The sequence below is a fragment of the Pisolithus orientalis genome (assembly GCF_024613125.1).
Source record: "Pisolithus orientalis strain OTSU chromosome Unknown F5J12scaffold_1, whole genome shotgun sequence".
NCBI classification, from domain to species: domain Eukaryota; kingdom Fungi; phylum Basidiomycota; class Agaricomycetes; order Boletales; family Pisolithaceae; genus Pisolithus; species Pisolithus orientalis.
In genome coordinates this window covers 2,084,294-2,105,544 of record NW_026260782.1, presented here as the reverse complement: position 1 = coordinate 2,105,544, position 21,251 = coordinate 2,084,294, and the positions used below count along the sequence as shown (strand labels likewise).

The following is a 21,251-nucleotide window of genomic DNA, read 5'->3' as shown; positions in this document are numbered from 1 at the left end:
AAAAACCATGGAGAATTCCCGCTTCCTGCAGCGCCCAGTGCGAAACGTTCCCCGGGCGTCCCTACATCTGCAAGAATAGTCGATATAACCAACCAACCCCACGCCAGTTATCGTGGTGACCTTCGTCGACGCCTTGTACACTAAAGTTCTGCATCATTCAGGGCGGCAAGCGGTCAACAATTTCCCTGCATAATGTCGATGTGTAATACCCTTGACGTTAGGTTACCTCAAGTTTCGAAGTCCCTCTCAAGTGTAATCGTTGTGCAATTAAATCCCATCAACTTCTGTCAACTTTCTCGTCACGCACTATTAGATTTGTGGATCTTACCGTCACTGTACAACCCGTCATTCACGCCCTACCACATACCACCTACGTCACATACATTGCATGATGCATCCAACCCGATACCAATGATATGTATTTTCACGGACGAAAGAAACCTAATTTGGAAAGTCCTCGTGTTCCAAAAATCTTCCTGCAGACCACAGTTAATAACCAGCTGCGAATGTCACGGTCCATTCTGAGATAACTATAAAAGCTTGACATATGACGCTGGGAAAAGTCCTTCTCGACCTTGGCCATCAATCCTCCCGGTCCACCTTAACATGGGATGAAATGTCAATCTACCTAATGGCATTGTAGTAGAAAGATCTCGACACTCACCAGTCCCCGGAAGATCTCTCCGTGACCAGTATCCGAGAACCTGCCTCAACTGTCAGATCACCAGGGTCCTAATTGAAGTTCATCAATAAACGTCTTAAAGCTACCAGATGTGGGCCAGGGCCACTCAGTTTCAGCGGACACGGAAACCCGTACTTACCTCGCTGCTATAGTCATATAGGGCCTCCACCCATTCCCCCTGCTGCTCTGGCTCCGGTTCCGGTTCGGGCTCGGCTTGATGTATTGCAGGTACCCGACGGCCTGGAGGCGCAGGTGGGATTGGCGACGATGGCTTGTCGTCGGTTTCTGACGTTGAAGGAGCACGCCGAACAGGAGGTGGTCCAAATGTACTTTTCGGAGGTGAGAACGCAGGTGGGAGAGCTGCTACGGGGGTTTGGTTCGATCTCTTAAACGCGGAAAACACGCTGTTCTATGCGCGTAAGTTTGGACCAAAATAGCGATCAGTCATGGCAAAGAATAGTTGTATGGTACGCTGCAGAGAGAGGCACCGACATACCTTTTTGGACACGAGTTTGTCAACCTCGGAACCTGGAAGAGCGGTGCGGTCCTGCGAAGAGGAGCTGGTACTCGTAGCGCTAGTACTGGGAATTCGCCGAGGTAAGACGGGTGGTGGCGCCCTCGTTGGGGTGGTGCCCATCCCTCCTCCCGTCGTGTTTCCGGTATTGCCACCCGAAAATGCGAGCGCAGCGGCAGCGACACGTCCTACTGCATGAGCAGCCTCAGGATTCGAAGCCTGATGAATGGCATGTCAACTATTCCATCCAGCGCGCGATCAGATATATTAGTACACTCACCGCAGCTGACGCAGACGACATGAGCGCATTATTCCCTGCCAACCTTCCGCCGGGTATGGTCCTAACTCCCGGTGTCGACGCGCTGCCACGACCACCATTATTATTGTCGTCTCCTGTCGCAGTAGAAAGAGCGCGCTGCACAGCCGACGTAGCTGTTGCAGGCGAAATCCCCAGTCCAATTCCTGATCCCACACCACCGTTTCCAAAGAGTTCGGGGCGTGACTGGAAGTATCTATAAGGCATGATAATAAGATTAGCGATCTAATGCGAAACTGGACAGGTATCGATCATATGGAGTTTAACACCTAGGCGGAGCATCTTGAGGCTACCGCTTGAAGAGGTTCCCAACTCAGAAACGGAGGAATACGTGCTCGCGACTTACTCGTCCAGTAATCCAAAGAACGCCTCCTTCTCTTGTGTGGATAGCCTAGTGAACACCATCTAAGCCCTCCTAGCTCGGAAAAAGTATCGTAGCTGACAAGCTGGGGTACTACAAGGGTGGTGGCACGGGATGTAATGGTAAATGTTCAGAAAATTCCTTTGGGACTGAATCCGTGATCGTCCCTTGGTCCTTGCAGGTCGTGCTCAAGGAGTTTTACCCCATCAGCCGATTCATCAAGCAAAGCTGTACTGCAGCGGACCGACGGTGCCCCCGGCCAGTCTGTTACATAAACGCGTAGTAGTCAGTCAGTCAATTCCGTTCCGCTTGACCGCTGCCACAACAAGAAACCACCGAATCAACCCCTTTTCGACCCGCACCGACTCGCTCACCATATTACTAGTACTTGTTGCCCCGCTTGTAGCGTTCTTGGAAGTGAGGACTATGCAAGCTGACCGCGTTGCATCATACTAGGTTTACGTATCACGCGCGGCGACAAGTACATAACCGCTTCTTGTTTGGGACCGCCGTTATCCACACTCGTGACATTTCTCCAGACAACCCCCTTAACCGCTGCCACGACATGGAAACCCTCACCCCTGATCTGCTGCGTTTGCGGTCAAGACTTTACGAATACGCTGAAGGTCGAGATTCCGAGTACTGTGGAGGTGTATGATTTTAAGGAAGCCGTGAAGGGCGAAGCACCAAACACACTCAGGAATGTTGATGCAAAGGATCTCGTACCCTACCGCTTCTTCCTCCGATCAGGTGCAGATCACCGCGACCAACTCAGTAAGTGAAGACTATGGCACTAACAAAGAGCCGTGGAGCACGGAACAAAAGTTGTCCAAAGTGTTGATCGAAGCCCAGGGTGGAAGATGGTTTATCGTTGTCAACGATCGTGCGTTCAGTTCTGCATGGTGACTTATCAGAGACACACACCATTGTCATACGCAGTTAATGCAAAACAAGAGTTACTGGTTTATCTCCTGGCAACACTTTCAAAGTATCCGCAGTGGCACACGACACTGTCACGGAAATTTTGGAAAGCCTATTGCGGGATCGTTTATGTTCCCGCGATTCCTATTTCAGAGCTCAAAGCTCATCACACAGTCGAATCGTCGTTTGACGAACCAAGAGGTTCTCCGCGCGCGCGTCTTGCCCTCTTGGTAGTGAGTACGTTTGATCCGTGTTTACAAAGGGCTGCCCTGGCGATCTAATGAATTCTATCCCAGAGCAGGACGAATTCGACGAAAACTTTCGGTATTGCTATGAGGATAAGTACGAGGATGAGCTTCAATAGGGTATTTTTGGTGTGTTTGATATTAAGAAACACCTGCGAAAGGCGAAATATAGGATTAATTGCTGCGTTTCTGGAATTGGTTCATTGCTTCGTATTCAGTGCCTCTGTTGACACATTACTACAGCACGAGAATTTCGTGGTGGTCAGACGCAAAACTGACGGCCGCATTGGCTATATCAGATTCGCTGAAACTGAACGGCAACTAGAGGTTGAAATTCTTAAATTCATCGATGTTATCCGGTCTCCAATGAACACCGTCCTTTCTGGAGTTGAGTTCCGGCCGGTGCATGGCAAAACCCTCGTCTCTATGCGTGCCGTTAGTGACGAGTTCAAGTGTCTCGAGAAGCCTCTCTGGTCCGCTGCCAGCCAACTTGTCGAGGGGGGCGCATTTGTGCACATACACCTCGCTGCACACATGGATTTCGAATATCGTCATTCCTTTCGAGGTGGTCGTCTCTCCATCATCAACTTTAACGCATCCATCCGCTTGAAGAGTACAAGAGTCGGCACCAAAGGGTACATCACACCAGGGTCGAACGCGGTGATTCGTACAAGCCAACTCAAACCGACGTGTAGAGTTGTGAGAGACCTTGTGTTCAATTTGCAACCCATCCCCCGATCACGATTTTCTCCTCAGTATGGCTTCCAAACTAGTGAGTGAAGATTCTGAGCAACTCTCAACGGTGAACAAGGTTCAGGAGTGGATGATTTCCAGAGACATATTCTCAGGGAGTCTGGTAATTTGACTGTGATGAAGCTCGTAATAATCTCAATAGCACAGATCCCAGATCCCCTCATTTGTGCCGATCATGCTTATGTATACCTTGCCTAGATGTCGATTCTTCATATTTTAGCCGTTAAAGAATAACAATGACGCTGATCATCAGTCCTCAGGCACTCAATGCCTGTGTGATGCAGGTGAACAAGGTTAGGGGTGTTCCAATATATATCAGGCTTGAGTCAAGCAATACCTCGGCTCCAAGGGTCCACCCATAAATATCTATTTATAAGTACAGAAGGCACAACACCTTCAATGAAGGGCAAGATGGATGCAGTGCAGGTTCCAATCCACAAGGGGAAGGGAAAAAAAACTAGTAACGACGTGTGACGGGAACAAGTGCAGATCTTACTTATGTACATATGTGCATGCATGAGGGATGATGATGATGATCGTCACCATCATAAAATCGTTACCCAAAACAGCGTGCACCGGTGAAGGAGTCACAGCCCATATCAACGTGTACACAAGTATATAATTACTTATTAACTCGTGAAAGAGAAGCGAAAAACCGGCGCACCGTATGTAGTTTGAACAGTGAAGGGACACACATTGCACACGAGGAAAAACGAAGTGAAAGGGAACAAAAACAGGGGGATGTGCGGGGTGGAGGTGGAGATGTGGGTAGGGCACTTGAGGAAGAAGGGGAAAGAGGACACATGTCATGTCCATATGTGAGAAATCATCATGAGAGGATAGCAGCTATCAGAATTGCGGGGCAAAACGGAAAACCTTGATACAGAGGACTTCCAAACAAAAGAAAAAACAATTCCAAGCACATATATATATAACGTAGATGCGCACGCACAATGCCCGCCATGAAGATACACCGGGAAAAAGGAGGGCAGGAGAGTGGGAGGAGGGGGCAACGATCATTGACCGTTGACGTAGGGATTAAAAATGTCGTACTCCCCACTGCCAGTGAAGTCTGGTCCGATCGGACTCATGTTTTGTGTAGCGGATGTCGGAGGTGCGGATCCACCACCACCAGATTGAGGCACAGGTGTACCTCCACGACCCATCTGTGAACGCGTCGGATCCGGGGGACGCTGACCACCACCGCCCATCGTCGACTGCCCGTGTCCATAACCATACCCTCCAATGCCCGCCATACCACCACCGTGTTGCCAACTCTGACTCGACGGCGAAGGACTTCCACCAAAGAAGCCTCCACCGATGCCGTTCGGCGAATTCATAGAACCACCCATGGCATACCCGTTCACTTGGCCTACTGCAGCCATCCCCATCTGCGTCTGTGCACCCTGCGACCAAGCTACACTCTGATTAAACGCAGACTGTGTATGCTGCTGTTGTTGCAGCATGGTATGATAGTCGTTCGATGTCTGCTGATGCGAAAGCCTCGATGGTGCTCGCGGCGTCATGGGCGAGTGAACCCCATCCGAAGGAGATCTCGTGCTTCTTGCTATACCCGGGATTGTCGAGTTCGACCTCAGCGTGGGGAATGTATCGTTGGTTGGCCCCATTGGCGAGGCTCCACCTGCACCTGTGGCACCAGGCGGCTGTGATGGTTGCGGTTGCTGCTGTTGCGGCGACGCACCGAGTTGACCCATCATCCTCGGGTTCATCCCGTATGTTCCATACTGCTGTAAGCCCATCATACTCGCTGCGCTCACACCACCACTACTCATGTTAAGGTTGCCATTCATATTCCGCATTTGCTGTTGCTGCTGCTGTTGCTGTTGCATCAACATCAGTTGCCGTTGCTGGTTGATATTGACGTTGCCCATATTCCCCGGCATCTGCTGCGAAAAGTTGGATCCTCCAGCTACACCAGCCATACGCGGATCTATCCCCGTTCCTCCTCCGCTGCTATGGGGCTGACCAAATTGGAACGCTCCATTCTGCGACGATTGTTGCGAGGACATTTGTTGCGGTTGCGGCATCACTGGAGCTTGTTGACGTAGGGGCGACACAGGGCTTGGTCCACCACCATTTCCGCTTCCTCTAGTCATTGTGCCGTTGGGGAGTCCACCTGCCATGCCCGCGTTTGACGGCATCCCACCCAATTGAGGATTGCGCTGCGCTGCTGCTGCTGCTGCTTGTTGGTTTCTTTGGGCCACCATTTGCTACACAGAAGAATGCAATGACGATCGTCGTGAGTTCCTTAGAATACGAAGAAATGGAAACCAACATACCTGAAAGGCCTGCAGCTTCTGCAATTGCTGCGGCAAGGGAAACGCAGAGAAGTTCGGCACATGCTGCATAATGTACACCATGAGTGGATGATTGGGATTCTGTAATATTTGCATCAAGTTGTTGGATTTGTGCTTGCTGCGAAGGACCGGGCTGTTGGGGTTGGTTCGGCGGTGCGCCGGCTCCTCCTCCTACACCACTCCCACCTTGCGGTGCTTGTACAGGCGTCGGAGGAGACATGTGTCGCGAAGGTGCTGCTGCTCCCCCCTGTGTTTGCTGCATTTGTTGCATGTGTTGCATCTGTGCGGCTTGCTGATGCTGCTGTCGGATCTGCTGCTCCCGCTGCCTGCATTTGGTGCGCCTGCAATCTTCGCAAGTTCGCGACCGTAGTAGGATCTAGAGTGCCAAAGGAGGAGAGGTTCGGTGGTGCTCCAGGAGCTGAGCTTGGTATTGTCACTGTCCCCGTACCACCCTGCATACCCGATATCCCGGCGGTACCTATTCCAGGCATCCCAGCCGGTGGTGGATGGGGCATTCCCGCATTCGATGACTGCTGATACGGTCGGACTCTGTGGTATACTAGGCGTCCCAGGCGCCGCCACACCGCCGACACCCGTTGAACCAGAGAACGTATCCGGCGGGCTTGCCCGCAGACCCGCCGAACCAGTAGCACCCATACCTGAAGCGAGATATGCACCTGGATTCATACCCAAACTTTGGTGTCCGGAAGGACTCTGACCTGAACCGGGACCTGGACCATGGCCAGGACCAGATGCCGGTATAGAGGGCATACTGGCGGCACCTGATATCATCGGATTTGGGGAGACTGATGAAGGTGACGCAGAGGAGGCATGCATTTTACCGTCGCCTACATCTCTCCTTTTACTTGTAGATAGGTCTGGGACATCATCGGGCCTATTCCGCTTGAGGTGCATGGGTCCATTCGAGGGTGACATAGTGTGTGGAGTTTGGTTGGAGTGCGGATGTGAAGAGGGAACATTGACGTTAGCGTTGTGCATTTTCCGACGAGCGATTTCTTTTGAGAAGAGCTCTGGCATATCAGAGTAGAGACGCTGTAGTCGAGCGGGGGAGAACTCGACAGCTGTTGGAGGAGTCATGATGGGTAGAGCGACGCTTGGATGCTGCAGATGGAAGGGGGCGAGAAGGGATCAGGGGAAGGGTTCCAGATAGACAAGGATATCTACCTACGTGATGCCGTTGATCTGCAGCTGCGGCTAACCAAGTGAGGTTCGACTGCAGACGTTGGGAGTACCTGAAGAAAAGTGAAGAGAAGGACGAGCTGGTTTGGGGGACAACGCACTGTTGGAAACGAAGGTCTGCTATTGGCACACCACGAGCCTGAAATTCTAGGCAAACCCTGCAAGACGGATAAAGTAAAAAGAAGAAAGAAAGATCGAGTAAGAGGGAACGTACTGGAAAAGCTCTGCGTTGAGTTCCAAGATCCTGATGACCTTTGCGTTGTTAGATGCATGAGCCATATTTGGAGGTGGCATGTTATGGGGTGCGTGCATCATGGAGGAAGTCATGAATTCACTTGACGGCGCGGGGGAGTGAGATGAGGCGGCAAACTTTTCAGCCAACCGCAAATCTGACGCATTTTGAAACGCGGATGGTGTCGATGGCGGCTGGTGTCGCACTGGGGAGCTGCCTATTGACCGAGAAGATGAGGAAGACGAGATGCCGTTCACGTGTGTGCCGAATGGTGCGTCGCCCTTGACCTTGGTGTCACGCTTGATGTCGTCTCTGAGCGAGGAGCCGGAGTTGAACTGCGGAGAGTGTCGTTGGTTGTTTTCGTCGTCATCCTTCTTTTCGGAGTCGTCGTCGAGTTCCGCTGCAGGAGAGAGCTCTGTGAGGGGAGTAAGAGTGCCTTCTCTCGGTACGTCGAGTTCGCCCTTGTCCAGGGAGGGCGGCTCTACTTTAGGCTGAACAGGTTGCTGAGGGAGGTCCTTTGAGTCGTGATTTGGGGAGGCAGAGTCGGGGGCGGGGGAGAGGGGTGAGCTCTTGTCTTCGTGGACGACGTCATGGGTGGGCCGTTGTTGGGGGGAGGACGGTTTGTCCTTGGCGACGGCGAAGTCGAGGAGGGCATCGGCCGAGCGAATGCTGTCATGGAGGGCGGCATAGTCAGTGTGAGAGTCATTACGGTCGTGGATGGCCTCTGGCCAGCGGAAGGAGTGGGTGGGCGCCGTCGTTGACGACGAATGGTGATCGCCGGGGGAGGAGATTAGATTTGAGTTTTGGTTTGGGTCGAGGTCGGCAGGATTCCGATCGAGGTGGATCATGTGCGCGCGGAGTAAGTAGCAGGAGGCTAATATGGACGTGTTAGTTATTATGGCGGGGGAAGACGTCGGAACGCTGGGCGTGCGTCGTAGCTGTGTCGCAGAGTGGAAGCTTTAGCCGAGCAACCAGCTGCAGCCTGTCACGGTGCACAAAAAGACGGTCCCGCTGCGATGGACGGGATGGGGTCCGGCTGGGGCTGGTGGTAGTCGGTAATACCAGCAGTAGTAATATAGTGCGCTGTAGTTGCGTCCCAGTCAAAATCGGCACTTGTGGGATATCAAAAAACGTTTTGTCCGCGTCAACGACGACTCAAACGCACACACCCGTGTGACTTTTCCGTGTCCCTGCAATTCCAATTCAATTAGTGCGGAGTGCCAATTCTCTCGGCGTCAACTCCACTGGCGACGGCGACGGCGACAGCGACGACGACAAGTAAACCACCCAGGACGAGGACGAACAGCTGGAAGCAGGCTGGTCTGTTTCCCCCGTGATTTTACCGCTTCTCTGTCTTCCACATCGTCATCACCCAACCAGAACACCCGCCCCCATCTATATCCGCAGGACAGGGATAACAACCGCTACGAGGCCTGCGTGTCGTCGCAAAGAAAGGGGAGAAAAGAGACGGAGCAGAGGGGCCCATATTCCGTAAGGTACATAGTTTTTGTCCGTACATCGTAGCAGCTATTTATCTGGTTCTGTGACGCTTGTCCTCCGATCCCAACCCGATCCCGGAACACCCACTAGGGCAGGGCCAGATCTCCTCGCGAATGTATTATTTCTGTCGATCCATGTGTTTTCTAGTGTATCCATTCCCCCCTGATAATACGACCGTGTGATACGTACTTATCTCCCTGCACTTGAATATATTCCTTAAACACACCCATCCCGTACGCCCACCGCACCATTCCCAATTCATACTCGATTTTCCATTCCCCGTCGTTTCCGCGACTAAGGTTCGCAGAGCCCATCGTCATTTCTCTGACGTAAGTCCAAACCCAAAGCGGGAGTTTTCCGAGTATTTTGTGGCGCCGCTTCAATTTCCTCGGGCAGACGCACGATACCATTGACCACCCAACGCCAGCCAACGACACGGCAAGATACACAAGAACGTGAGTATATCGCTCTGATCGTGGTACCATGGAGGACGAGGGCGTAGTCTTGATCGTGTTGGGAGAAATCAGTTCGCGAAATGGTCGGTTTGGGCGACGGATGGGTCGGACTTGGTCCAGATGCATACACTTGGGGGATTCCGTCTTCACATCTTTCTATGCCCTCCAGCTCGTCTCTCGTCTATCCCACTCACATCTTCCTCGCAGATAAACAATGGGTCGGGTCATTAGGGCACAGAGGCGTTCGCATGCCATCGTACGTCCACTCCATATCTGTGCACTTATACTTCCTCCTGAACTCATTCATTCTCTTCACGCGTCCAGTTCAAGGCACACACTCACCACAACAAGGCGCCTGCCAAGCTCCGCCCTCTGGACTACGCAGAACGCAACGGCTACATTCGCGGTATCGTGAAAGAAATCATCCATGACCCCGGACGGTATGCGCCTTCCTTTTATCCCATTTAAAGCGCCATCTTTATTCAATCTACTTTTCCTATCAACATGATAGCGGTGCACCCCTCGCTCGCGTCGTTTTCCGTGACCCCTACCGTTACAAGCTCCGCACCGAGACCTTCGTTGCCACCGAGGGCCTCCACACCGGTGCCTTCGTCTACTGCGGCAAAAAAGCCGCCTTGGCGGTCGGAAACGTTCTTCCCGTCAACCAATGCCCGGAAGGTACCATCGTGTGCAACGTAGAAGAGAAAGTCGGCGACCGCGGTGCCCTTGCTCGCACGTCGGGTAACTACGCAACCGTCATCGGTCACTCCCCAGAGGACAACAAGACCCGGATACGGCTCCCCTCTGGCGCAAAGAAGACGGTTTCAGGGAGTGCACGTGCAACAGTGGGTATTGTTGCGGGTGGAGGCAGGATCGACAAGCCATTGCTTAAGGCTGGTCGGGCATACTACAAATACAAGGCTAAGCGCAACAGGTGCTTAACTTTCCTTTGTCTATATATCGCGTGGCTTCAATTCTGACTTGTACCTTGCAGCTGGCCTCGTACTCGTGGTGTTGCTATGAACCCCGTCGACCATCCCCACGGTGGTGGTAACCACCAACACATCGGCAAAGCCTCCACCATCGCACGCTCCGCCGTTCCTGGACAAAAGGTTGGTCTCATTGCTGCCCGCCGGACAGGTCTCCTGCGTGGTACGGTCAAAGTCAAGGAGGTTTAAAGCAACTGGGCCGCGCTTCCATATTTTACCTTCTGTGCATGCACGCGTGTTCCTTTCTATACAGCCGATGCCATCCTCTGCCAAAACGATGTATGCGCTATCGCATATGCATATATGCCTTTTATGCAGGTGTGCTATTTGAGGGATTCAGTCGCGCTGATACTACGAGCGCGGTTAATTAACGTGCCGCATGGCTGCGCTTGCCTTCGTAAGTTCAGAAACTCCGTTGGCCAGGAGGGATCTGCCGTGCATGACACGAAAAGAGGCCCCTGGATGACCTGGTACACGCTTCGTTGCGCAGGCAGCAGCAACTCATCTCAGAACTACCTGTCTTGGTAGCCGGGCTGCTGAAGGGAACTCACATGTGTATTTAGGCGTATCATTGCGGCCCCCTATTGAGGCCGGGCGGAGCTTTCTTTCTAACCTCGGTGTATTCGCTCCCACCGCTTATACACCCGACCCGGACCTGCATGGTGCGAGGCTTTATACATTGTATTATTAGCAAAGAAGAAGCTGTATAACAGGCGTAAGCGCACGGCATCCACTGAAGCCTGTATATTTTATTATTAGGAGAGAAGATGGATGAGAGCCCACAACTCCACGAGGCCGCGGACGAGGTGCTGTCGTGGATTGTCGGTATACCCTCGGCGGCATTCGCGAAGAACTAGGGTTGATGAAGGATCTCTCGCCCCACGTTATCAAGTACTGACCATAAAAGTGTGTGCTTCGAGGCCCTACTGGTCACAAAAAGTGTATTGAGCAAGAGAAGTGTCCTCAAGACCCTAAATGCATTGATCGGCTCACCCTGGAGGATAAGGCACTCTGTTCCAGACCTTTATAATTCCAAGTGGAGACACGGCGACTTTGCACTAGGCGCGTCGATTCTTCGTTACAGAATATGGTACGAGGATGGCGAAAGTGACCCCACCCTGCGCCTTGGTAAACCGTAACAGGTCATGTCCTAGTAGATAGGTGTGCTACACTCGTTTTGGGCCATCCCAGGCCCCTCCCAACACTCGCGATGACGACGCTGTATCAGTCGACAAATATAGTTGACAGGGCCCTGACAGCGAGGGAACGACAGGATTGTGGCCCAGATGTATCTTTGTATGTGTACATGTATGGCAATGTCGCGCAGCAGCTGTGACAGGATGGTCGACGGCCAAGTTCATTCCGTTCGTTGCGCAGTTACATATATCTGGGCTCCTGAATGTCACCTTGGAAAGAGAAGTTAGGCACTTGCTACAACCACTCAGTGCTTGCACGTGGGCAGCGGAGACACCGTTCAAGGATGGAAAAGTAAATATGCCATCTGTAGCCAAGTGCAAGATAATGATGATGAATGAAGGACGGCGTGCCTAAGCCGTCCATGAGAATGGCAAAAACAGCTCGATGTCATGTCAGGCGACGTCAGGTGGGAGTCGGATTAGTCCAGTGTACTTTGCACGTGCAACCTCGGGTGTTTCGAAAGCCTCACCCAAGGTTGTTCCGAGAGTAAACGTTTGATCTGAGTGGGTCCCCCTAACGCATTAATTAAGTATGCATACATCGGGCGTGTACTCTGGATTTGAACAAGGCTTCGGACAATTGCGGAGGCGTTGGCGTCTTGCTACATGTATCAGTGTCTTCATTGGACTACAACTATGATGAGATCCATTTAATGACACGTACTGCCACATATAGACCAGTGTTAGAATAGATGAGACGCGGCATGATCCGTAGACGATGTTGATAAGACCATGAAAAACTGCTGGTCAAGGAAACAGGAAGCGGGGACAGCGGGGTATCTGTCCACTTACATGTATAAAAGCCTGTGTGGAGGTGAGGGACAAGCCCGCGTATAAATTAATTCCGTCCGGTGATAATGAAAGACCGCGACGAACGGGAGAAGCCAGGTTCAACAAGGTTTGTGAATGCCCAATGGGAAAAAACGAACCACGCCATCGTATCGAGATCTAGAGCGTTTATGTACATAGCACACACACGGGGTGGACGCTGGAGTCTTTTGGACGAGCCAATCCCAAGATGCACGCGTTCGGGCAGTGTGTTGAGCCTCGGATTCAGGCGCTGATGATGATGGCAAGTTGGCCCTGAGCCGAAGACAACGAACGTTGTCAAAGCGATGTCTTCCGTTGTCAGAATTCTCCACTGGATTGCCACCTCACCTATATAACCCCGAACTGGTGTCCAATCTTTGTTTTCGTCCTGTCCCCCCCCCCGTCTTTTCGGCCGTTGACACATCGCGTGAATCCACTTTTCCCACGATCACGTTTTTTGGTCTGTCCGATTGTCAAGTGGTTGGGTGCCTCAGCTGGCGTGTGCAGGGCCATATCGAAAATCATGCTCGCCCTCGTCCATCCTCTGCCGTCCCCAGCAGACCACAGAAAAGTCGACAGATCACTAGAAATTAACATCTCTAGTCTGTCTTCAATCCCAATCTCATCCAGAACAACCAAAACTGCTAGCCGAAAACCGCCAATACAACAACATCGCCATCACTATCAAGAGTCTTCATCTGCCCAAAAGACCGCTTCAGGTTCTTCCACTGTGGCCTGTAACTCGCACCCAGCTCGGCCAAATGCCGTGCAGCCACCATACTCGACTAATCAGCAGCCTACATACGCTGCCACAAAGAAAGCCCCTTGCGATAAACAACCTGTGCATGCTCCACACCATCCTGTCACCCAGCAAGCGCCACCACCTACCACACAACCCGTCGACATCCATTCATACGTTCAGACTGATCTTCTTAAACTCCTTGCTTCCTTGCTCACCCAAATCGCATCTACTAACGATGCACTGGCATCAACGGACCCCGCAGATACGCTCTCCACATTCTCACACCCCACTCCTCCGGAAGATTCCACTCGTGCCTCAATATGGCGCTCACTCACCTCCGCATCGCATGCAGCGCTCGCCAACCCTGCTTCCGCACTTACCTTCCACGCCCGCAACATCCCCACGATCACCCTCGAGGCCTACCTTCTCCGCATCCTCCGATACTGTCCGACGACGAACGAGGTGTTCCTCGCTCTATTAGTATACTTCGATAGGATGTCCCGGTTGGCCCAAGAGACAACTGGTAGAACATTCGTGATCGACTCGTACAACGTGCATAGGCTTGTTATCGCAGGGGTCACCGTCGCCAGTAAATTCTTTAGCGACGTATTTTACACCAATTCCAGATATGCCAAGGTCTGTTTACTTCGGGCACTTCCGTCTTTCCGTGGGTCATGAGCGCGCTTATGAATATATTTTTCTCCGTATGCAGGTTGGGGGTCTTCCTCAGGCAGAGCTTAACCAACTCGAACTCCAATTTCTCCTCCTCAACGACTTCCGTCTTGTCATATCCCCAGAAGAGATGCAGAAGTATGCAGAACAACTTATTCTTTTCTCCCATTCCCAACAACAACAACCTCCGCCTCCTGTTCCGTCATCCTCATCGTCATCATCAGCGACCCCCCACCCTCGCATATCCCCACGCTTGCATTCATCCACGTATTCCTCTTCTGGGCCGGCACGCGCAATGGGGGCCATAGACGCTTATGGAGGTACTGTAGCGCCCGACCGAACGCCCAGCATGCGTCCCGCACATGCTCCATCTGTACATGGTTACGCTCCTTCCAGTTCCCATCACCATTACCCAACGAACAGCTCTAGGGACGATGATGCCAGCAGCATCGTAAGCACTGATACCGAGACAACGGAGACAGAGGGCGGAGATACAACGGACGATGAGCCGACAATTAGACCACCGAATTCTGCGAGTTCATGCTGTGGCGATGCTCTCGAGGATCAGGGTGAGGGGGAGTTTCAACCAGAAGGTGTCCGGGAAGGCGAGTGTAATGGAAGCCGAGGCGAAGGGAAAGACGGATCGGTGGAAAGATTGGCTGATAAGGGTATAGGCCGTCGTGCGGACGTAGAGGGCGATGGTGACAGAGGGGATGCCACACCCGAGCTAAGAGCGCAAAGAAGGGTTCGCGAAATTAGCGAGGATATTGGGATGGGAAGCCCCTAGGCTGGGTTAATTGGTTCTCCCCATGCCACAAGCATGCAAAGGATCTCCAGGATAATTGCTGCCATCTTGTCCGGCATGGTTTGCACGCTGCTTTTGCAAGCCTTCCTTTTTTTTAATTGCCTCAATGCACGTCCTCACAATACAGGTCTGTCTTCTTATCGGACTGCACATACCGCAAGTACAGCACGCGATACACTTCTACCATGCCTTAAATAAGTACATTAACAGCTGACCGAACGTACGATAGCGTTTTTCTACTTCTTTTGTAAATACCGGTACCTATTACGACTTCTATCTCCGTTTGTTCATGAATAGAAAGATAGCAAAATAAATGTAACAGCTCCCTTCTCTCAATTGGGCATGTATGGATTAACCGGAGGATGTATGTGAATGATCAACGCTAAAACACAGGGTATAAAGGAACAAGGGTTTAGAATGTTTGGCTATAGGCTTTTCATGAGTTAGGCAACTGGGTAACCACCACCGAACGTAACCAGATCACTGATCAGCTTCTTGCGGTCCACGAGATCCCATGCATGACCATTTGCCAGGCACGATACCCATGGCTATGTTCCAGATATTTTCTCTGGTCACACCAGCACACACCCCGAAAAAATGTGGTCGTGATGTGGTATGCAATTTGAAAAGGAAAAGACAAACGATAGTAGTTGAATCCTATACAATGTTCTTGCTAGACTGCCTACAGCTCATCCCGCTTCCCGTCCTCCACAGGAAGACACAATGCAGGTGTCGTTCCCGTTATCTGATACTCACATTTCTCAGGTTCAGACACGGTAAGCAACACGTTCTCCGTGCCACATGTGAGGATGAGCTGCCGTTGGTGTCGTCATTAGCATATGTATACACACTGAAGCCAAGCGGACGCACCTCAAGACTTCGTTGTGGTCCATTCCAGCATTTGGCACCTTGTGTATATCGCTGTCTGGTATAATACTCCGGCGTACCGGGTTCCGCGAGTTTGTTCCACGATGTAAATTTACTGTATGAACGACAATCATGAGTAATTGTGCATGACACACCCAAGAAGAGGCTCACCCGAGGCTGAAGGATGAGCCACCCTTATTTGGCTTTTGTCTCGCCTCGTCGAAGAGGCAGACCTCGTACGTGTACCTTTCAGACGACATATACATGTTAGTTATTCCAAGAAATGTAAAAGAATGGAGGCAACGCACTCTCCAAGATCTTTCTCCAAACAAAGTCCGTCAAGCTTCTTCCATTCTCCTTCCGTACCAAAACCTTCAGGATTGAAGAGGTCAGAGAGATCCTCATGCGCAGTCTGGAGTTCTTCTTGGGTGAGCTTAAGACTGTGTTCTGCATCGGAAAGGGCTCGGCGTGCCCGGTTGGCCTCTGTTAGACATAGGGCTAAGCGGGCGGCAGAGTGGTAAAGGAGAAATCTTACCTGAGGAAGTGTCCGAGCTGCCCGCCTTGATGCCCAACAATTCTAGCCACGACAACAATTTTTCCCGGAATGCCAGATAGGACGGGACCAACGAGTCTGGGAGATACGCTGTCACGTCCAATACTACAACCCATCTTATCAGTTCTTGGCGTCAAAAAGATGCACGACTCACGGATTGACTGGGAAGAGGGCTCGTCCACTACCTTCTCATGCTCCAGGAGCAAAGAGACATGATCAATATTCAACAACTTATTCAACTCCCTCTCGATTCTTTCCGCGCTCCACAACCCGTCTTCTTCGTCTTCTTTCTTAGCCTCCTTAGGACTCTGAGGCGTATCAGTGGCTTCGGAACCTTCATCCTCGCCCTTCCGTACGTTATTGATGTGTGGCAGCCCTGCGAGAGTTTCCCACCCGCGTACGGCTTCGAGAACTGCCATGTCTTGGTAGTTGGGATTATACCCAGTTCGAAGTGCGTCGAGGATGTCTCCAAGTGCTTTCTCGCGCTCGAGGTGCTGTTTGTACTCATGCTGAAGGGACTTGAGCGCAGTGTAATGAGTGAGAAGGGACTGATAGAGTGCTAAGGAGAAAAATAAGTTTAGCATCTACAAGCACGAGAAGGATTACGGAGATGTACATACGCGACTGCTTCTTTCGCTCTAGTTCTTTGGCGGAAAGCGATTCGGCACGTTTCGCGATACCTGGAAGTGAAAAATTTAACCAATTAAGATAGAGAGGGAGGCAAGGATCCGCACCTCTCAATCTCTCGACCTCCTTTTCCCGCGTTGCAATCTCCTGCTCGAGGTCCGCCAGTCCACCCTCCAAGCGCTTCTTTTCCTTGTGTGCAAAGGCAATATAGGATGCGCGGATTTTCGAGCCCTACAACACGGATCAATACCAAGGTGCTGGAAGCGTGAACAACGCTGCAACGCACCGTCTTGCGCAACTTCCGTTCTGCCTCCATCTCTTTCCTATATTCCTCCCCTACGTCCTTGCACTTGTCTGGACATACGCCTGGTGCCTCGTCGGAGCCGTCACAACACTCGGGTTCACAGAGTCCATCATTCACCCTCGAGCTCGGTATCGTTGAGCCGATATGGCCCACGTTCTTGCAGAAAAACACGCCGTTCGGACATGCGCTCGTACCTGAAAAAATGATCCAAACCCATGTCCTGCGTCAGTCTATCGTACATTAAACTCTAGGTCTGCAGCGCGGGGTTGCCCGGGCATGCATGCGCTGGAGACATGACAACACACCTGGTTCGTCGCTCCCATCAGGGCAATCACAATAATCATCGTTCACAGCATTCCACGAGATCTGCTTCGAGTCATCTAAACATGTCCACGTCTGTCCCGCTCCCGAAGTAGAGGTCGTCGGCACGTATTTCGCGACGTGGCTTGGTGGGACGCCATGTGTCTTGCCAACTGCCGAGAGCACAGGAAGCGGTAAGGCCGCTAGGAGAAACCAGGGATACATTTGATACGGTATTCCCTGCTAATGCATCCAGTTCGTGAGTTGATATACCTCCGCTCGCCAAGAAGTACTGAAACCAACACAGCCAACAAATCAAGCCCAAACAGGCAACAACATTACCTCCTTGTCCATCACGGCCAAGATCAGCGTGTTTCGTCTCAATCTGCGACAAGATTTATTGTCTTTGGGTGAGTACTGTCGCTCTACCCATACAAAAACTAACATTGTCCCAGCCTTCCTCTGAGAAAAGGGTGCGTGAGGGGACCTATGAACGACTGGGAATTTACTGTTCTACATTCAGAAAGACGAGTTACGAGGCACCTTTTGCCTGATATCGTGGCTTCCGTGGGTTGAGCAAACTATGTAAATCGTTCGCACCCACCGACGCGTCAGCCTTCCGTCGACTGATCAAAAATCTTGTAGCTAATCTTCGAAGTGTTGTCGCATCGTGATATATACCCACTATTTGTTCAAGTCGGCTGGAGTGGTGATAAAGTAGGCTAAAGTGAGTAGGAGGCATTATTGAACGCTGAGGAATGGTCCACTGAGTCAGCTGTGCAATGGACAGCATGCACCTCATTGACGTGAATGCCGTCCTCAGCATCGAAGAGGGTACTGAGGAACTCGACCCTAATCTTGAAATTTTAAAATGTTTCCATGGTGAAGAACTGCAGAGACTGGAGTATGCTATTCTGTCCCACTGCTGGAGCACCAGAGCTAGTGACGAAGTCACGTTTGAGCAACTACTCAGTCTTACGCGTATGACACGTGAACGGATCAGGGACCTTCCTGGTTATCGGAAGATTGTTGCGAGCTGCAGGCGGGCTCGCGACCACGACCAACTAAACTGGCTATGGGTCGACACCTGTTGCATTGAGCAACGTGAGAGGGAAGAAGCAATCAACTCTATGTATCGGTGGTATGGGCACTCGAAGAAGTGTTATGCATACCTACATGATGTCATCGAAAACACACTTCCCGCCAAGGCCGAGGGCAAGAAGCCCCGGTGGTTTTTGCGAGGATGGACGCTACAGGAACTGATAGCTCCGAGGGCCGTTCTGTTTTTTAACGGAGGCTGGGAGCTTATTGGCGACAAGAAGTCCTTGGCACCCACTTTGAAACATATCACCCGGATACCAGAATATGTCCTGGCCTATGGCCTACCCTCACCGCAGCAAACGGATCGTCCAAGTGTAGCTCAAATCTTCTCATGGGCTGCTGACCGTGAAACGAAGAGGAACGAGGACTGGGCATACTCACTTATGGGCTTATTTGAAGTGGAGATATTCAAGTCGTATGGGACGAGAAATGCTTTTCAGCGCTTGCAGGAGGCCATCATCAAGAAGTACAATGACCATTCTATCTTTGCTTGGTTTGAGATGAAACGGCCTGGCAGTGTCCTGGCAGACAATCCGAGTTACTTTTGGGGGAGCTCTGATATAGTCAACTGCTCCATAACTGGACCATTGCCACGGGTACAACAGGGGATCATTAGGACACGCTTATCTGTCTCCCGTTGTCGCAGCTCCTCATTCTATTATGAGGCACAGTTGGCATGCCGTCGTTCTGGCGATTTACAGCGTCCTGTTACCATTCTCATCGCGTCCTTGGATGACAGGTACTACAGGGTTTTTGGAGACTTCACCCCTACCAGTAAAGCTGAGGACCGGGAACTTGATCTCTCTTGCCGGTCCATCGATGGCCGCTCCTTTACGTTTCAGATTCCTCGGACAGTAGAGTTGGGCGACCAGCAACTGTGTTGCAACCACCCCGATGATTCTCTTGAATTACCCCGTGGTTATAAAGTTATTCACTATGCTGGTCAGAGTCAGACCTGTGGTTTCAAAGTCATTCTTGGTCACTGTCTTGGCCTTGATTCAGTACACATATTGACCGGCAGACCTTCCAGTGAAGATATTCCGGATCCAGACACCTTACTGCACCATACCAATCGGATCAATGAGCTGCGGATACAAATCGCAGAGGGTGGAGAACGGACTGGATTTGCACTTGCCAACCATGTTCACATCCCTGGCACTGCCCAAGCTGTGGAACTGCTCTACACAAAAAGATCATATTTTGTTTCTCTCCAGCTTCATCTTGTGGTGTGTCCTGGCTGCTGTACACCTGTATGGCACAGGCAGTTGAAAGAGGATGGTGATGAGGGTGATCTTAGGGTAGGGAAATGCTTCAAGAAAATAATTAGGTCATATGATCCACATGTATGTGCTTCTCTTTGGCTCAGACAGGATATAACTAGGAGTCTCACACTTTTCTCCAGCCTCAAAGTGATTGCATTAGGACTTGTATGGGGTGCTGTACTGGTCAAGTGTTTGAACCCAAGGTTAGTGATGTGGTGTCACTGGAATGTGAGAAGGATGGAGTCTCTGTAGGTCCATCCTTTGCTCTCCAGTGATTCCCCATTAAAGAACATACATTCTGCCTAGCTTACTTCAGTCATTTCATTACTTGAGTGCCAGTTGAGGGCAGTTCATGATCAAATGTAAGGGTTATAGAGTTTCAAGGTTTAGTTTGGTCACTCATGCTTCCTGAGTGTCTTAGTCCTGCACAAAGTCAAGATTTGCTTAAAAATGAAATTGCAGAGCTTCAAAAATCTTTGGATTCTGCTAAGAGCAATCATGAAAAATGAGCACTGGTGGAGGATATTGTTGGCCGTGTGAATAAGGAGCAGTTGTGCAGTAACATGATTCAACTAATACCTGTTTTGATAGATTTTGCTCTTATGTTGGCATGTAATTGATGCAAAGATTGCCAAAGTGAGTCAACATGCCCCACTTTTGATGGTCAACTCAAACAACAGCCTAGGAATTGAAGGCCAAGGTAGAGCATGATGGCCAAGCCACAAAAATCAGTCAGATGTGTGTATGTGGATCCCTTGATGGGACTATCAGAGTATTCTTCTACTACTTTGCAGGCCTCCTACATTTTTAGAAAAACTTTCATGGAAGATGTTATTACTAAGGTTGATGTAACTCGTGATGGCCAATGCCCACTAAACCAGTAAGTTTCTCTATTCACTTACATGCAAATATTCATGCAGAGCACAAATCCATTTGTTACCAGAGTAATGGATGGATGCAAAAGATCACATTCTAAAGCATCAACTGTTGGTTGATTACCATGATGGTAATCATGGATAATGGTGTGGCTGCCTTCCAGAACAGCTCAAAGATACCAAAAATCACTTACTGTGAATGTATATCCTTGTACCACTGGTAACCAATGTAGTGAGGTTTGCAAGCAAGTTCAGCACTGACATTCCAACTTTCTCAACTTTATTTTCATGAGCAGTGTCTAATATGTCCCAATTGCATATACATACAATAAAGGCCAAAAGGGTCAGCCAACATGTAGGGGTCACTGCTGGTGGGTGGGTGATGCAGACTGAGAAGATAGGGGTTGCACTCAAGGTGGCTGATGATGGCTGATGAAATTTGGGCCTGGCCAACCAATGGAAGTTGGAACTGACTGAAGCACTACAAGTCAAAGTGTGGGTCACTGGCAAAAGCCAAGCAAAACCAACACAAAAGACAAAAGAGCAAGTGGTGCTGTGCTCTGCAGAACCTAGATGGCAGAAGATCTGAAATAGGTTTTTTTGGCAGGGCAAATACACCCAAGGATGAGTGCAGAGGGTTGGGGGTGTTCC

General features: G+C 50.9%; 7 protein-coding genes across 7 annotated transcripts; 3 read left to right on the top strand and 4 right to left on the bottom strand.

Annotated features, from left to right (window-relative positions):
- Positions 1-530: 530 nt before the first annotated feature.
- On the bottom strand, positions 531-1,917 carry F5J12DRAFT_778997 (uncharacterized protein; the record flags this gene model as incomplete). Its single annotated transcript, XM_051742342.1, has 6 exons — positions 531-600; positions 665-732; positions 822-1,091; positions 1,179-1,415; positions 1,477-1,708; positions 1,859-1,917. 6 exons carry the CDS (start codon positions 1,915-1,917, stop codon positions 531-533), a joined length of 936 nt encoding a protein of 311 aa, XP_051606057.1.
- A 2,791-nt stretch (positions 1,918-4,708) lies between these two features.
- F5J12DRAFT_33159 (uncharacterized protein) lies at positions 4,709-6,421 on the bottom strand. Its single transcript, XM_051738936.1, has 2 exons — positions 6,093-6,421; positions 4,709-6,023 (listed from the first exon to the last, which is right to left on the bottom strand). The coding sequence occupies exons 1-2, from the start codon at positions 6,204-6,206 to the stop codon at positions 4,809-4,811; spliced, it is 1,329 nt and encodes a 442-aa protein (XP_051606056.1). The 5' UTR covers positions 6,207-6,421; the 3' UTR covers positions 4,709-4,808.
- Positions 5,902-8,816, bottom strand: F5J12DRAFT_33135 (uncharacterized protein). Its single transcript, XM_051738934.1, has 6 exons — positions 8,712-8,816; positions 7,525-8,654; positions 7,412-7,468; positions 7,300-7,363; positions 6,093-7,232; positions 5,902-6,023 (listed from the first exon to the last, which is right to left on the bottom strand). The coding sequence occupies exons 2-5, from the start codon at positions 8,388-8,390 to the stop codon at positions 6,282-6,284; spliced, it is 1,938 nt and encodes a 645-aa protein (XP_051606055.1). The 5' UTR covers positions 8,391-8,654; positions 8,712-8,816; the 3' UTR covers positions 5,902-6,023; positions 6,093-6,281.
- A 658-nt stretch (positions 8,817-9,474) lies between these two features.
- F5J12DRAFT_794625 (translation protein SH3-like domain-containing protein) lies at positions 9,475-11,060 on the top strand. The gene is made up of 6 exons (XM_051744029.1): positions 9,475-9,497; positions 9,667-9,753; positions 9,822-9,937; positions 10,009-10,431; positions 10,492-10,963; positions 11,038-11,060. Exons 2-5 carry the CDS (start codon positions 9,712-9,714, stop codon positions 10,673-10,675), a joined length of 765 nt encoding a protein of 254 aa, XP_051606054.1. The 5' UTR covers positions 9,475-9,497; positions 9,667-9,711; the 3' UTR covers positions 10,676-10,963; positions 11,038-11,060.
- A 1,955-nt stretch (positions 11,061-13,015) lies between these two features.
- On the top strand, positions 13,016-14,693 carry F5J12DRAFT_902379 (cyclin-domain-containing protein; the record flags this gene model as incomplete). The annotated part of the gene is made up of 5 exons (XM_051748289.1): positions 13,016-13,041; positions 13,141-13,333; positions 13,364-13,870; positions 13,947-14,475; positions 14,497-14,693. The coding sequence occupies 5 exons, from the start codon at positions 13,016-13,018 to the stop codon at positions 14,691-14,693; spliced, it is 1,452 nt and encodes a 483-aa protein (XP_051606053.1).
- A 443-nt stretch (positions 14,694-15,136) lies between these two features.
- Positions 15,137-17,636, bottom strand: F5J12DRAFT_794617 (glucosidase II beta subunit-like-domain-containing protein). Its single transcript, XM_051744028.1, has 10 exons — positions 17,368-17,636; positions 17,045-17,256; positions 16,866-16,989; positions 16,752-16,811; positions 16,286-16,690; positions 16,114-16,236; positions 15,887-16,061; positions 15,750-15,824; positions 15,582-15,693; positions 15,137-15,525 (listed from the first exon to the last, which is right to left on the bottom strand). The coding sequence occupies exons 1-10, from the start codon at positions 17,585-17,587 to the stop codon at positions 15,394-15,396; spliced, it is 1,638 nt and encodes a 545-aa protein (XP_051606052.1). The 5' UTR covers positions 17,588-17,636; the 3' UTR covers positions 15,137-15,393.
- Positions 17,637-17,695: 59 nt separating this feature from the next.
- On the top strand, positions 17,696-20,276 carry F5J12DRAFT_794613 (heterokaryon incompatibility protein-domain-containing protein). Its single transcript, XM_051744027.1, has 8 exons — positions 17,696-17,772; positions 17,818-17,835; positions 17,886-17,947; positions 18,008-18,089; positions 18,153-19,806; positions 19,866-19,928; positions 20,042-20,087; positions 20,147-20,276. Exons 5-7 carry the CDS (start codon positions 18,154-18,156, stop codon positions 20,066-20,068), a joined length of 1,743 nt encoding a protein of 580 aa, XP_051606051.1. The 5' UTR covers positions 17,696-17,772; positions 17,818-17,835; positions 17,886-17,947; positions 18,008-18,089; position 18,153; the 3' UTR covers positions 20,069-20,087; positions 20,147-20,276.
- The last annotated feature ends 975 nt before the right edge of the window (positions 20,277-21,251 follow it).